The sequence below is a fragment of the Prosopis cineraria genome, unplaced genomic scaffold (genome assembly GCF_029017545.1).
Source record: "Prosopis cineraria cultivar Desert tree isolate PC_DT_omini unplaced genomic scaffold, ASM2901754v1 PC10, whole genome shotgun sequence".
NCBI lineage: Eukaryota > Viridiplantae > Streptophyta > Magnoliopsida > Fabales > Fabaceae > Prosopis > Prosopis cineraria.
In genome coordinates this window covers 7176088-7192062 of record NW_026555341.1, presented here as the reverse complement: position 1 = coordinate 7192062, position 15975 = coordinate 7176088, and the positions used below count along the sequence as shown (strand labels likewise).

General features: G+C 33.1%; 2 protein-coding genes across 3 annotated transcripts; one reads left to right on the top strand and one right to left on the bottom strand.

The window, feature by feature from the left end:
- Nucleotides 1-382: 382 nt before the first annotated feature.
- LOC129322670 (uncharacterized) lies at nt 383-4737 on the bottom strand. 2 transcript variants are annotated; one of them, XM_054968996.1, is made up of 9 exons: nt 4609-4737; nt 4393-4522; nt 4269-4290; nt 2574-2630; nt 2403-2484; nt 1800-1895; nt 1080-1204; nt 978-996; nt 383-887 (listed from the first exon to the last, which is right to left on the bottom strand). In XM_054968996.1, exons 2-9 carry the CDS (start codon nt 4490-4492, stop codon nt 636-638), a joined length of 753 nt encoding a protein of 250 aa, XP_054824971.1. In that variant the 5' UTR covers nt 4493-4522; nt 4609-4737; the 3' UTR covers nt 383-635. The 2 variants fall into 2 exon arrangements, with proteins under 2 accessions (XP_054824971.1, XP_054824970.1); XM_054968995.1 differs by having other exon boundaries at nt 4393-4724.
- A 1764-nt stretch (nt 4738-6501) lies between these two features.
- On the top strand, nt 6502-8356 carry LOC129284634 (zinc finger protein CONSTANS-LIKE 7). The gene is made up of 4 exons (XM_054920161.1): nt 6502-7329; nt 7421-7573; nt 7714-7842; nt 7951-8356. Exons 1-4 carry the CDS (start codon nt 6721-6723, stop codon nt 8053-8055), a joined length of 996 nt encoding a protein of 331 aa, XP_054776136.1. The 5' UTR covers nt 6502-6720; the 3' UTR covers nt 8056-8356.
- The last annotated feature ends 7619 nt before the right edge of the window (nt 8357-15975 follow it).

Below are 15975 nucleotides of genomic sequence, written 5' to 3'. Positions count from 1 at the left end.
TAAATTTAAATTATATAAAAAATAAACAAATTTACTCAAGAAAATAAACTTAAATTCATGCACTAAAGTATTTCCCTAGAAACATCCCATCACAATCAACAATCCACACACACAAGGGTCTAACTTACACCGACAAAACCAGCCTCTCCATCCACGGGCAGCACTAAAAGGAGGGAAAGTGAAGCAATAGGGGTATAATCCCGGAAGCATGTTTCCTCAGTATTGTCATTGTCATATTACATCTTCACGTCAGATGTACACTGTAAAGTGCAAACTAAGAATCTTCCTCGGAGCATCATTCAACATCATGATATCGCGCGCATAGCATTGTAGGGGCAGCACAGAGATTAGACTATTAGTTGCGCATAAATAAATCCAAATATGAAAAAATACCCCCAGGGACTTCCATTGTTCAAAGAGAACACAAGGACTCAGAACGGACAACGCTAGAAATTGTCTCGTCGTGACAGAAAATATAAATTTGTGACAGAAATGCAGCGTAGCCACTGTATTTGGGCCCACAATACTAGTCCATCACTGACTGCAGTAGTATATAACAACAATAATAATGTTTTGACACTGAAAAATTCAATCGGAACAGGAGAGCAGCAAAAAGCAGCGTATAACAATGTGGATCACCTAGTGTAGCCAGAAGGGGGATATCCAGGTGGAGGATAACCAGCAGGAGGGTAATTTTGTGCAGGATAGCCCTGAGTTGGAGGTGGTGGATACCCATAGGGCTGCCCATATGCTGGTTGTTGTGGATATCCAACTGAAGGAGGAACTGGTTGATCAAAGCGTGACATCTGTTGAACAGGAGGAACCGCCATTGCTGGTTGAGGCCCAAACTTGCCGTCTCGCTTGTCCATTTCAATCTTGTGCTGAGTCTGCAAATGCAATTCAGTTGCTCCGTGTGATGTAACATATGACATAATGTTAAGATATAAATTGTTTGTGCCTATTATTCAACAACTCACCTGCATGCATGCGCAGACCCTGCATATGAGATTGAACGTAAATTAGTAAATATGTGTTCCTGAATAAAGTGCAAGATTAAAGAAAAGGAGAGGAAGCCTTACGTGCAGTAGACAAAGTCGGCCAAACAATTTAGCAGCTGAGAAGCTTCTTGAATTTCATCACTTCCCACAATCATTGCAATTATTGAAAATATGCATGCTACTTGTTGAAGGACAAACATGAATCCCTACTCAAATTATGTAAAGAATGTTAGAAATTGACATAATATCATTAAACTAATGTTTAAATTGATGGATTTGGATTTTAGATTTAAAATTTTCTGTTTTAAATTTCACGTTTGAAATCCATACATTTATATTCCTTGGTTTGGGTAGTTTAAAAAAATTCAAATCAAAAGAAGAGATGAATTGAGATTCAAAACGAGAATGAAAAATTAGAATGATGAGTTCATTTTAATTTTTTAATCCATAGAAGATGAGAAAAAATATGAATTAGAGGTATTAATGATAAAAATGTGAAGATAATGAAATGTTGAAATGATTGGAACTTTTAATGACTAGGGTGTAAAGGAAATCTGAAATTATAAAGGAATTATAATTTGAAATGAATTTGGAATTGAATCAAATCTAAATTCATAAATTCTTGTGTATCCAAATGAGAGATTTGATCCATATCCAAATTCAAATCCCCATAATCCAAGTACACCATAACAGAATATTGGCATAAGTGTTCATGCGTGTGTTTATGCCTGCGCCCAAGCATACGTGCACGAATGTGTTGTGTGTGTGTGAGAGAGAGAGAGAGAGAGTGAGAGATATTACAATAATGCAATTGTCACATTGCGTAGTTTGAATGTTAAATTCATCTTGCAACAGAAAGCGAGTCGAGGCCACTGAATTTCCAAAGCAGAGGAAAACCTGTAATAATGGAAGTATCATGGCAAAATTAGCAGAAGAGAACGAACCTATGTAAATTAACCAAAGGAGATCAGAGTAGACAGCAGGTCTCCAAGAGAAAACAAAACAACCTAAAAATGTCCAAATATGACATGCTCTTTATTTACATGACAACCAGCTGAAATGACACTTGCCTATTTTTGGCCATATATCTTTTAAGTAAAAAGCACCTAATATATAAACTTAAGTACCACACAGGCACAGACTTTATTTTAATTCTAGCTTCAATATATGTCCATATCTTCACTTAAGTGATAACTCACCAACCTAGAAAGAAAGGTAGGACACAAGTAAGCTCTGAAAGTATTATTGATTACCATACACAACGCATGGCGGAAAAACTAGTACCAACATCATACACCCCAGACCAGACTTGTTAGAAAAGATCAGCAGTGAAAACAACTTAACGCCATGACTTGTGCTGATACCAGATAAATTAAGCTGAGAAACGCACACAAAGTAACATACCTCAGTACAAAGACAAAATTCAGGACATCTACTTTCTCCACACCTACCACTGCAAGGCATGTAACCAGCGCAACATGTGTATCTGGAACAAACAAGACATTAACATATCGCAACAACAGGTTATGCAAGTCACTTTACAAGCTTGAAAAGCAATATTAAACTATCAATTACCTTGACATGTCATCATAGAGAGCTCTTTTACGGAGCAGGTATGAAACACATGGCGCACTATAATTAAACAATATGATTAGATTTCTTGAAGCAAAACGCACAAACACACAAATATGCTTTTAGAGCAGCGCTTTAAAATTAAGGTCAGACTTATAAGGTATTGGAGGTATTAAAAAAAAAAATTATAACTTTATGAATGGATTGACAAGCACCAAACAAAAGATGAAGTATCCTGAAACAGGTGAAACAATCAGATCATATGAAAACTCAGGAAAGCTCATCATCATATTTGGGTGTAAACTTCTGGGTGAGAATTTCAAACAGGCTAACTCTAGACTCATGTCACCATCAAGTTGCCATTAGAATGAGAAATGCTTGAAGAAACACTTGGGACTCTCCAATAAAGCCTAAAGGTGAATTTACCCTCAATAACAATGTGTTCCTTTCTTTTAGCTTTAACCACGGTTTGGAGGAGATAGCTCCTATGCTCAAGGTATCAAAACAAGACGTGTTATGATTCAATCTAACAAGAAGTTTACAAAGGAAACACGCACCACTTCATTAAGTAAAACATTATTTACTTTTTGTTTCCATTCCTCTGGACGAACAAGAAATAACAACGGACCCTATTGTACCTCAAAACAGTGAAACAATATAGTTTCCACAGAGAGACAGATTAGTTTTCTACAATCTACTTTCAAGACAAAGAACTCTATTTTATATTTTTATGATGATGATACACATTGACATAACCCTTATCCCTTCATGTAGAGTGACATCTCATGAATTATAACAAGGAAATTCTCAGTCTCCGATCAGGCTCAGAAAATGTCAGTTGTCAGATGCAGTTTCAGGAATCAAGAGTATGAAATTGCTAAGAGAAGGATGCACCATCATGGGGTCGCTCCTCTTGTGTTTGGGCTACTCACAGCGGAAGCCACATGTCCCTCAGGAAACGACGCAATACATCAAGAGTCAAGACACAACCACCGGATACCTCATCACTCGTGACCTATATACTATCATCCCATGGTCTTGGTGGCTAAAGACCGAGATCCTCAACAGCCATTTCAACAACAGCTCACACCTTCTTCGGATAATCTGAACCCTCTGGTTCGCCCCAGATATGCATTACTACAGGACAATCATGACCAAATAAAGACGTAATACACAGGTATTGGCACTATAAAAATGAAAGACGCAATTTTTAGGTGAGGATTTCGCAAAGTGATTTAATTTTCTCTGTGAATTTCCTTCCTTTCGATATTAAAAACATATATAGAGAGAGAGACCACTGGAAAAGATATTTTGAAAGTCAACATATGTCAACGCAGGTCGTTCTTAATCCAAGATTTAAAAAATATTAAAAAGACAAGCAGCAGGAAATCAGAAGCAAACTTCCATTCTCTTCGACAATTACAAATAAGAGATCCAATAATATGTATCTGTACCGTATCCACGAGACCAAATCGAAGTAGGCATACAGTAGCAAAAAGACCCAGATTACATATGGAAAGATCGATGGCTTATGAAAAGAGAATTCATAAAGTCAGAACATGTCGATACAAGTCAAAAATCATAATTCTAGATCTGAATTTCTAGATGACAAACAATAGGAAATCAAACGCAAACATCCATTCTCCTGGAAAATAAACAACCGTGCGGCAAAGTCACGAATAGATCCAGATCACTTACCACCACAACGCAAAGCAACAATCTGCACAAAATTTAATTTTACAGGGTCAGTTTCAGAGAATCAAATATAATAAGGGGGAGGGGACGTTCTCCGTCACACATTCGCAGAGGGGGAAATTCATACAGGGAGTATCAGCCTGAATAGTGTGCGTGAGATCGGTGTGCCAGAGATTCCGATAATTCTGACGAAGCTGCATCTTCTCGAGGTGCTCCTGCGACGCCATGGCTTCCGCCAATCTTGAATGCGGCCAAAACTATTACACCAGAAAAGCAACCGAAGATCCGATGATTTCAGAGAAGGCTGCAAGTGCAATTTTGCTAAATATACGCACGACGAAACCTGCTTAATATCGAAGACAGAGCCAGGGAATTTCGAAATTGGCTTCCCCGAGACTTTGAACAGCACAAGTCAATTGGCGTGCTCGTCCAGCCACATTGACTTCGACGCAGACCCGAAAAGGCAGCGAACACTATTTTCTTTCCTTTTTATTTTTTTAAATTCATTTAATTAATAATTATTTCGTCCGAAATTATCGTTTTCCCTTGTTCCAAGCTTTTCATAATTCAGGTAAAAAAAAAAGGCTTTTCATAATTGATTTGATTGATTTTTAAATGATCATAGTTGAATTTGATTGCCAAAAACAAAACTTTCCATTTCCATAGTTGTTTTTGGAAGGAACGAAAGAAATAAAACAAAAAACAAAAAATTGACATAATTTCTCACGTCCTCCAGGAAATCATTTGCAAACAAGGTAAAAATAGATTAGATCAAACTAAATTTAACTAAATAAATTTAAAGGGTGAGTAAAATTGAACAAAATCCATCAAATTAAACTAATTCAATTAAAACAAAAAAATTTGAAAGTTAATAAAGTTTGATTTGGCCTTGTAAATTAAAAAATTAAATAGTTTGGTTCACGTTTCAGTTTTTTTCTTTGAAACCTTAACCAAACTTAAGCCATATCTTTTTTATATTTTTAAGTGTATTTTTTAATAATTAATACTAGACTATTAATTAGTGTTTATCATTTTTAAATTTTAACCTCAATGTCTAGTTCAAACCCAAAATACTTTAATAGAATGCATAACCTTTTATCAATTTTGCCAATTGGTTTTAGAGTAAAAGATAATCTAGATTAAGAAAAAGTGTATTGTCATTGCTAATTAAGGAAAGTCAAATACTTTATTACATGCTACTGGAACATGTTTCCCTTTCATTAATTTAAAAGAAGTTTCTTTTCATCATGGACATTAAGATCATTTATAATGAGATTTAACCCGGGTCTATGTTATCTAATGTTTATTAGTAACAAAATTTAAATATTTTTATTTTTGATATGATTCATTTCCATTCATAAATAATAAAATTGAGAATATGACTTGATTTTAGAATGTAAAAGAAAAAAAAGAGTTAAAAAAATTGAAGTTTGATCCACATATAAACCAAACCTAACCAAATCGAGTTTAATAAAAAACTGATCAAGTGTCATTATTTGTGCAAACCAATTGTTTTGGTTTATATTTTGATCAAAATCTAATCAAACCATGCTTTTGATCACCCTTATGATAAGTTAAAAGCATGCCTAACTTGAAACCCCTATAAAACTTTTATCATGGCTTAAACTTAAGCCTATCTAAGGCTTGATCTGGCTTAAAAACCTATTTAAAAGTAAGTTTTTTAAATAAGCTTGCATTTTAATTTTAAACATATTAAATATACTTTAAGACTATTAACATAAATATATAACTTGATTTATCAATTATAATATATAATAATTAAAAAGATTTATAAACTACAATACATTACACTAATAAAGTAATAACATTAAAATCAATTCACAAATTTAATCTAAATGAAAACCTAACTAAAAATAAAGAAGAATAAATTGTTTAAAAAAAAATTAAATGATGAAATATTATATTACACAATATATATAAAAGAGGTTGGCCTATTAAATTTGTAGGCTAAGCCATAAAAAATTAAATCAAATTTATTTAAGATTAAAAAATTTGAACCTAACCTTAATCTAGTAAATAAATTGAGTCAAATTTAAAGTAAGTCAGAACGTAGATCCAGGCAAGGGCGGTGTATTCCCAACCCTATTGGCAAAGGACCCCGGGGCAGAGTGAAATTTTGAAGAGTATCAGAAGTAGAGGGGCAGATTTGCAAAGACAATTTCTATATAAACTGGAGGCTGGACCGGTCTCTTCTCGTGCTGTTCGATAACGTCAATCGGCGGAGGGGAGACCGGGGGAGAGAGAGATTATTGGGTTTGAATTTGTCATGTTGTTCCGTGAATAGCAGGCCTTCGCCCAAATCATTCAAGAGCAAACTTTCTGACAAAACAGTACTCCTTGCCAATCAAAGTTAAATTCTTACCTTCATCGTACCAAACAAGCAGCTTCTTTCAGCCGCTCTAGTGGATTCAGGATTCAAAGTTCCATTTGTGTCATGAATTCTGCTTCAACGTCTACAAATGCTTACGCTTTTGATTCATCTTTTCTCAGACATTCCAGCTCAGACATGGCCTCCTCGAATGGATGCGGAGACCTTTTCTTCTCCGACCCTTTTCCTTTCCCTCTCTTCACCCCCACTGACGTCGTTCCCCAGATTCCAAACAGCCAAACACAACACCCCATACTGGACGAAACTGCTTCTTCTCTTGACCCTTTTTCCTCTTCTTTCTTTTCCTTTTCTCCTCCAAGTACCCACCTGGAAAATCTGAGCCTTTACCAGCCTCTGTCAACTGGCACAAATTCAGAAACTGAGTTTGTAAATTTCTCTGTTTTGGATGGGTTCAAAGTAAAGAGCGAAGAATTTCAAATGGGTATCGATTACAATAGCAATCAGAACTTTGTTCCTCACAGTTACAATGGTTCTGAAAATGTACACAAGTCCATTCAAAGGAGCCACAGCAGTAACTGCTTTGATGGGAAGCCTGGTTTTCTCTTTCAACCCCACTATGATACTCTCTTAGATTCCTCAAACTTTCAAATGCAGACCATGAATTCTCCAGAAGACAATCAAGTGAGGAGAGTGTGCAGTACAGGAGATTTGCAGGTTTGATTGGCCTCTGATTTTGTTCCTGGGCCCTTTTCAATTTTATTCAGTTCCTATATATATATATATGGTTTCGTTTCTCTATCATCAGAACATGGAATCGACTCAAACGATCCACAGGGAAGGTTCGTTCTTAGAGGAAGCAAGCTTCAAAGTGGGCCGTTACAGTGCTGAAGAAAGAAAAGAGAGAATCTCTAAGTACAGAGCCAAGCGCGGCCAGAGGAACTTCAACAAGACGATTAAGGTAAATCGAAGTAATTCTCCAGCAACAAATTAGAAGTCCAGAGGCCAGAACAAACTTTTATGTACTTGTGCATGTGTGTGTGATTAAAACAACAAAAAAAGTTCTGAATGTGGAGCTTGCTCTGTTTTACTTGGCATCAGTATGCATGCCGGAAGACACTGGCGGACAATCGACCACGCATACGCGGCAGATTCGCACGCAACGACGAGAGCGGCGAGAATTCCAAAGGCTCATGTTCAATCAGAAATGAAGAAGACGACGAGTTCTGGGTAAGTCTCACACTGTTCTTGTTTCAACGACTCATTACAGATCACAACGTGATTATTGCCCATTAGCTTGAAGAAGCAAGTTTTGAGTTACGAAAAATTTGGATGTAGTTTGAAGGGTTGCATGAAGAGCAAGAGCAGATGACGCTGAGAGGACAGTACTTGAACATTTATGGAGATACTCATCAATTCCAATACCATAGCTTTTGGGATTGACAACAGAATAGAAGCATCATCGTCCAGTGGTAGCTATCAGCAAAAGCCTTTTGCTAATTGCTAGCTTCGCTAGTCCTGTCCCAAAAGGCCCTTTCGAGCTCTTTTATTTTAAATTTACATTTATTCACACTTACTATTGGTCATGTATAATGAGTGAGATGCATGGAGAAAAAATGAGTAGGAAAATACGAGAGTGAAAAAAAAAAAATATAGAGGTTCCATATTAGTTTTACTCTTTTTTTGACCCTTATTGGTTTGAAATATGCTTTATGTATATCATTTCAATATATAACACTCTGTCTTGGGGATTTTTTTTAAAAAAATTATGTTCATTCCATTCAGAATTATAAGATAACTCAATTACAATTTCAATAAGTTACTGAATAACATTTTAAATTATACATTCTTTACATATTAACTATTTTTTAATATGTTATCTAATTTAAAAAATATTATTTATTACATCTTTAGTTAAGGATATTTTTTAAAAAAAATTGTTTTAATAACACTTCAAAAATAACAAAATTGATTAACTTTAATGTGGCTATGATACTGAATGGAGGAAGTATGTCAATGTCATTACCTTTCGTTATTTTATACTGCAGGTGTATTCAGTTCATGGGCTTAAGATCGTTTGTGCACTGTGGTTTCTTTTTTTATTTCTCTAATTTTGATTTTTTTGCCAATTTTTCATTCTTATTTTGAAAAATAACAAATTTGATTAAATCTTTATTTAAATTAAAATTTTGGTGAGATATTAGCTCCAAATCCATAACCAATGATAGTTTAAATTTTAATTTTTATAATCCATTTATCAATATATCAATATATATATTAAACAAATTTCTCTATTATTTATTTACAAGTCATAAACAGTGCAATTTATTCTATACATTAATTTTATACAATGAATGAAGAAAATACTCAATCTTTTCACTATTCATATGCATCAAATTTAAATGATTAAATTAAAAAATATCCTTATTATAGCCATACAAAGAAATATGCTTGGTGATAAAGATAATAATCAGTCAAAAGTACGTTTTTGACATGTTTCAAAAAATGAAAAGGAAGCCCAACTTTCTGGTTTCTACCAACCAGGAAAAAAAAAATTCAAAAAACGAGAACAAATCTAAAAAGGAAAGAAAGAGGCTTTCATTTCATAAACATAATAAACATTACCCTATGCGTACGATATAAATTAAAATAAATTCATTAGGGCATAGAATAGATAAGAATCAACGAATATCAATTTATATTTCTTTGAAGAAAACGTACTATTTAAAATTCGTTTTCCCCCCTCGCCAGTCTGTCATTTGCTTTTTTATTTCCCGTAAATATATTCTTGCCTTTAGTCTTTATTCGTGATGCTATAAAACAATAAATACCGGTAACTCGTCATCGAAAGAAATTGTAAATAACTCAACCTTTATTCAAACCCAAAGGGTCGGTTTGTTGATTGTCGAGTATTTATAGTCTTATGTTAAAAAATCCTGGTCTCAATTAATTGGAGGTTAAATGGATGAATATACTTTTAAAATTGGAAAAATGATACTCTTTAAAATAGGAAAATGACAACTTAATTTCATAAAATGTGATAATAATTTTTAAGTCTTAAAAAACTTAACTGTCGGTTATAGTTTTTAATAAAATGATAAAAATACCCCTTAATTAAAAAAGTGAAGAAAAATGGTGAGAGAAAGTTGTAAATGTTTAAATTATTTTAGTCTTTTATTGAACCAAATTTGTGAATTTCATAACTTAAGTTTTGAACAAAAACAACTTTGTTACACTTTTTAGTTGAAAAAAAATGGTGAGAAAAAATTATAAATATTTAAAACACTTTAGTCATTTAATAAACTAGAGTTATAAATTTCAAAACTAACGTTGCGAATAAAAAACTATTGTTGGTTGAAAAAAAATAGTGAGAGAAAGTTATGAATGACCAAATCATTTTAATCATTTGCTGAGTTGAAATTGTGAATTTCAAAACTAACATTAAGATAAAAAAAAATTTGTTGCAATTTTTCAAATTAAAGGGTATTATTATCATTTTATCAAAAACTTTAATAACAATTAGGGCATTAGGACTTAGAAGGCATTATCACATCTCTATTTTGGTTGGATTTATTTGTCATTCTCCCTTTATTAATTTTACTTGCAGCACTACTATTAAAAAATGATTGGCGTACTCTTACTCTGTATATGTATGTGTATGTGTGTGGATTGTGGAATAACATAATCACATAAATTGAAGGTTAATTTGACGAAAGCATGTTTTTTATTTAAAAAAAAAATAAAACAGCTTCAGTGGTTATTGTTTTAATTAAGTTGATTTTAAGATTATATATGATTGATTAATATCAATCAACAACAACTGTACAGCTTGATTGTCTCCTTTTTTCTATCCGAAAGCTTAATTATCTCCTTAACACCTGATTTTCTTCATACATATAGGCTTAATTGTCTCTATAATTAATTAATTATACAAACAGACCCTTCATTTTTTTGTCACATTTACATTTTTATTCAAGTCAAATGTAGTACCTAAACTCTTAGGTAGAAAAAAAATATAAAAACCAAAAAAATAAAAAAACTGATATTGTTTTATTTTTAAAAACTATTTAGACAAGAAATTTCATGGGTTATGTTAATTTAAATTTACTTAAAACAATTTTAAAATTACAAAATAAAATCAATCCATGATAGCGGTCATTATTGGTTAATTATGGTGGCATAATGGTGGCAATTGGCCATGGTTGATGGTGGTTCTGGCCAAAGTAGTTGACAACAAGGGAAAATAATAATCAAGAACCAGTGATCAAAATTTAAATCATTTAAAAATTAATTATTGTCAAAATTTGAATGAAAAATAAACCTAAATAAGTCGTTGTTAATTTAAAATAAATTATTATTAAAATTTAAATAAATTTTTATTGTAAAAGATTAACCTGAATTAGTAAATATCCATTCAAGATTTGATAATAAGTAATTTTTAATTTATATAAATTTTGATTAATAATCCTTGATTGTTATTTATCTTATTAACAACACTTAGCAACGGCGACTGTACAAAAATAACAGCATCGTTAATCCCGAGAAATGTGAGAGACAAATAAGGATTTGGCAACAAGTTGCTGGGAGAATATGCTCTTTGCTAGCTTCTTCATTTAGCTTTTAAACTCTGTCAACTTGTCAACTTGGCTTGGCTTCACTATCATTAATTCATGGCTTATCTGCACAAATTGATCATACAAAGCCATAACCAACCAAAAAAAAAAAGAAAAAACAGAGAGAGAGAGAGAGAAGTTGGTTGGCTTTATTTCTTACTGTTTCTGCTTTCCATTCTGAGACCGAAAGAGGCCTAAATTGGGGGCGCGTCAATGCACGCAAGAAAGGATTCATTCTGCTTTGAATGGTTTCTAGTGACAAATATAATATCATTCTTCCAAAGTAAATTTTCTCAAGTGGGACTTTTATCCTCCAATCAGTCACGAGTCAAAATTCATAAAATTCCACACGCTGATGCTCCTGAATAACAAGCTTATGATTCCATGCTTTAGTGATGTCAAGTCATTAATTCTTGATTAACTCTTAATCATGTTCTAACCCTACACTCCTTGAGTCTAACCAACGCCGTTTTATATTTTTTGTTAAACAGACTGTTAGATGGAGTAATCAAGTACAAATTTGCCTTTGCTTGTTATTTAAAATCTCTGGAAATGATTGTCATATATTTAAAATCTCTGGAGTATTATCTAGTATTGTTTTAAGTTTTTTTGTTTAGCAGCATTATCATTAAAAGGAGTGGACTAATCATGATTAGTTTCACCTTTAAACCCCCAACTTTTCCTGTCTTCTTGGTCTGCAATCGAATAACCTAATCAGACAACATTCAAAGTGAGTTAAAAAGTAAAGCAGTGGTAAATGGAACTGCCAAAGAGAAGAGAAAGAAAACGCATAAAAGGAATTGGATTATCTGCGATTTCCAACCTCAGTACAGTTTCAAGAAAAGCATGGGATAAAATGCAGACTTTATGGTCTTGACAGCATAAAGACGCAAACAGGCTTGTGAGTTTAAAAAATGACAAGATCATAAATGCTGCGATTAAAGCTAGAGGCATATTATTAAATGATGGCATAAAGCAGGATACCATGTGTCAACCTCCCATTTTGTCAGCAACACCCCGAATGGCAAAAATATATTCATGAAGATATTGAATGCTCCCACTTTTGCTGAAAATTGAAAATCAGATTCCAGTACTGCCTTCACTGATTCTCTTCTTCGATATGCATACATAGATGTACATACATATATAGGGAAAAATCAATAATAGGTACTTGTACTTTGATTGTATTTTGTTTGTAGTCTCTAATATTTTATTTTATTGTTCCTTTAATGTAATCTATCTATAACGTTAGTTTTTGTAATTTTAAAAATGCACGTAAAGAACATGAGTTGGCATTAACGGAGTTAATTTTACTGACATATATTTAACATAACGGAATTAATTTTGCTAATATATACTTAATTTTGTTTACCTCTTTCTTGATGTGTACTTAGTATTGCATTTGTCTCTCACATTCTGTTTCATACAAATGTACAAAGAAACGTTTTTTGCCCCATTACCTTTTATTCTTGATCATGCCGAGTCAATTTATTTCCTTGTCAACATATCTTTACCATATTAGCAAGGGCTTAGCAGAATTACAATGAAATTAATTACGTCAATGCTAGTTCATGGTTGTTATGTTCATTTCTAAAACTACAAGAACTAATGTTGCAAACAGATCAAACTAAAAGGATTTAGAACAACGAAATAAAACTAACAAAACAAAATCAAAGCATAGGACCAAAGTGTTGTATTTACCCATATATATATATATATATTGCCAATTGAAAGAGATGCTGCTGATTGTAAAGCTGACTGAAGGCTTCTTTTAAAATTTTTATAGAATGATATCTTCTTGTTCTTGAAGCTTAGCATCTTTCCCTGTACAATTTTGATAATAGGATCGCCTACTTTAAAGGAAAAGATGAAGACTTCTGAGTCATGGAACCCCAGATAAGAACCTGAAACGTATATAGCCTAGAAGATAGTAATTGATTATTGAATAAAGGAAATAATATTGAAAACTCAGGAAAAACAAAATAGAAATAATGAGAACATAATAATGGTAGTTTTTGAATGAGGCAGCATGAAAAAGAGACGCAAAGACCGAATCTCCTCCATCTCCAGTTCCCCACATTCTCTTTTTGATCTAAATATCACAGTTAATCAGGAATCAAGTAATTTCCTGTTATGATAAGGAAGTGATAGAAGAAAGAAGGAGACAATGCAAGTAATGGACAAAGCAGTAAAGAAAAGAATGCTTATAAAAATTTAATGTGAGCATCTAAAATGATGCCAGACACCCACTTTTGACCAACACAACATCGCAAAAATTCATATTTTAAAACTACTTCAACACCCTATCATTGCGATGCTACAGATTACTCAAGTGTTCCCTCAGGCTAGGCTAGGCTTAATTATATTTATATATATATATATATATTCCACAGTGATAATGATATCTTAATTAAGCCAGAAAATAATTGCTTGAGAAGGCTAAGTTGTCCACTGGACCTGTCCTTTTGTTCTGTCCAAGAAGAGCCTCCTGATTGGTACATCAAACAGAACAATATTTCGATGAACAATAATCAAACACAGAAAAATCTTGCTTTTTCATGTTTTGCACACGAATGGCGTGGTGGGATCGTCTAGTGGAGAGGCCAAGTATCATAAAATATTTGTCAATGGGGAGACAAGAAAGGAGGTCATGTTGAGGATGGAACTTTTGTCTGGGTTAAGACTGGGAACGGTGAAAACTTGGGTGGCTGGAGAATCCAGTAATGGTGATTCAACAGTAAAAATCCAAGTTATGGAAAAATGGTAGAAAGGGCAAATAGATTACAACTTGATAATTGTGGCAAGCAGCATCTTGTTGAGCATGTTGTTAATGGAAACTGCTTTCAGCAAATGCTACCTCATGACTCACTCTGATTCACTTTTGCTGTTTCTTTGTTTTCACTTTTCACTGAAGGATTGAATTGGTGCTACTATAAATACACCAAAACTTTGGTTACAACTGTTCAATTTTCTCATGAATGAACCAACAAAACTGCAACTTGAAATGGTTACTGACATGTGACCAGAAGAAGTTTTTAGCTTTGCTTCGTCCACATGAATGCACTTTCTGGTTATTAGGCTAAAGGGTTCTCTCAAACTTTGAGCTATTCCCTTTGCATGATTGGACAGTCCTGTCACTTGGACTTCAAATGGCATGAATGATAACAAAATCAGTTAAAGGTTGAGGTTAGAAAATTGGTCGGTTTCATTGAACCTAAGAGCCTATTTTTCCACTGCTATGTACTGGTGTCTTAGAGGAAGTTGTAAATGTAATGAGTGGTTGTGTTGTTGAGTATGTAATTTTGCATTAAGGTGGAATTTGCAGTGACCTATAGCAAAAGGCAGAGAGAATGTCTCATGAGTGGTCAAATCTTTAGATTTCTGTAGGTCTTGTTCGTCTCTAGTGAAAATTCTCACCTACTCTCTTTTAAGTAATTTCTGTTGTTCCATTCCTGCGTCTCATTTTAGCTTTAAACTAGTATCAGAAGATTCTGTTTTATTATAAACTATAAAAGACGTTTGATCTCTTTTCAGGAAAGCAGTATTTTCAGTGCTCTCTCCCCCGTTAATTTTGTTTTTAAATTCAACAATGATAACAAAAAGCTTTCAACGCAGTTGAAGTAAAATAAATCAATCAACTTGTTTCCTTTCAAAAAGTTGCTTTCGGGCTCACTCACAAATTTCTGATAGTGACAGGACTAATGTGTTTCTGCTTGTGCACCACATCTTTTTTAAAAATTCATGCTCACTATGAAGCCAATGGAGAAAATGAAACACACCACAGTTAACATGCTATATTGCAAATACCATCACAGCTACTTGTCATTTAGTGTCTAATGTCTAATTATTTATTATTTCAGTCTCCTAACAATTCACTTACTTTAACATTCTAAAAAAAAAAAAGGAGAGGCAAAAGGAATAAGAAAATCGTAAGTTTTGGCCTTAGCAACAGTATGCCCTTGTACAAGTCAAGACTCAAGAATTTCTATACTCTATAAAGGTCTTATCATAATTTTAAATCCTACATTAGCATATTATGAGTTAGTCAAGGCCAATGTTAGCTTTTCTAAAGGTGTCTTCCAAATAGTATGAATTAATTCTCACTTTTAAATAAAGTAATAGCTACCCTTCAAATTACTCGCATCTATTTACTGCTTATCATGACTTACATTCTCATATTGTTGAATGATTGTGTTAATTGAATCATTTGTCATGTTGATCATGAAATGTTCGATACAATAATTCTACATAATCCACCTTTTCGATGCAAGACCTTTTTGAGTTTTAACATGATCTAATTTATTTGTTTTTTTTTTTCACATGACTTATGTCATAACCTTGTATTAAAAAAATATAATGTTCACCATAAGTTAAAGTTTTTTTTTTCACATGACTTTATGTCATGACCTTGTATTAAAAAATATATATAACCTTCACCAATAGTCAAAGGTGATATTTACTATCGAATATAAATTGAGTACGATTTTACTTACCACGGAAGATGATTAAGCCATTTCTCTTGAACATACAAACGAAGGGCTGGTGGAAAATTAGACAAAATAATATTGTGCTAGAAAGACGCACGGACCGTTAACATGTATTATGAAATTGGGAAAAGAACAAGTACAAGCTCTTCAAATCTTTAAGAGATATAAGGTAAGTTTTGCCGAAGATAAAGGCATCTGAATTTAACTACTTTTTTTTTTAATTAATTCAATGAGATAGTACTAACAAAAAAATACTCTAAGAG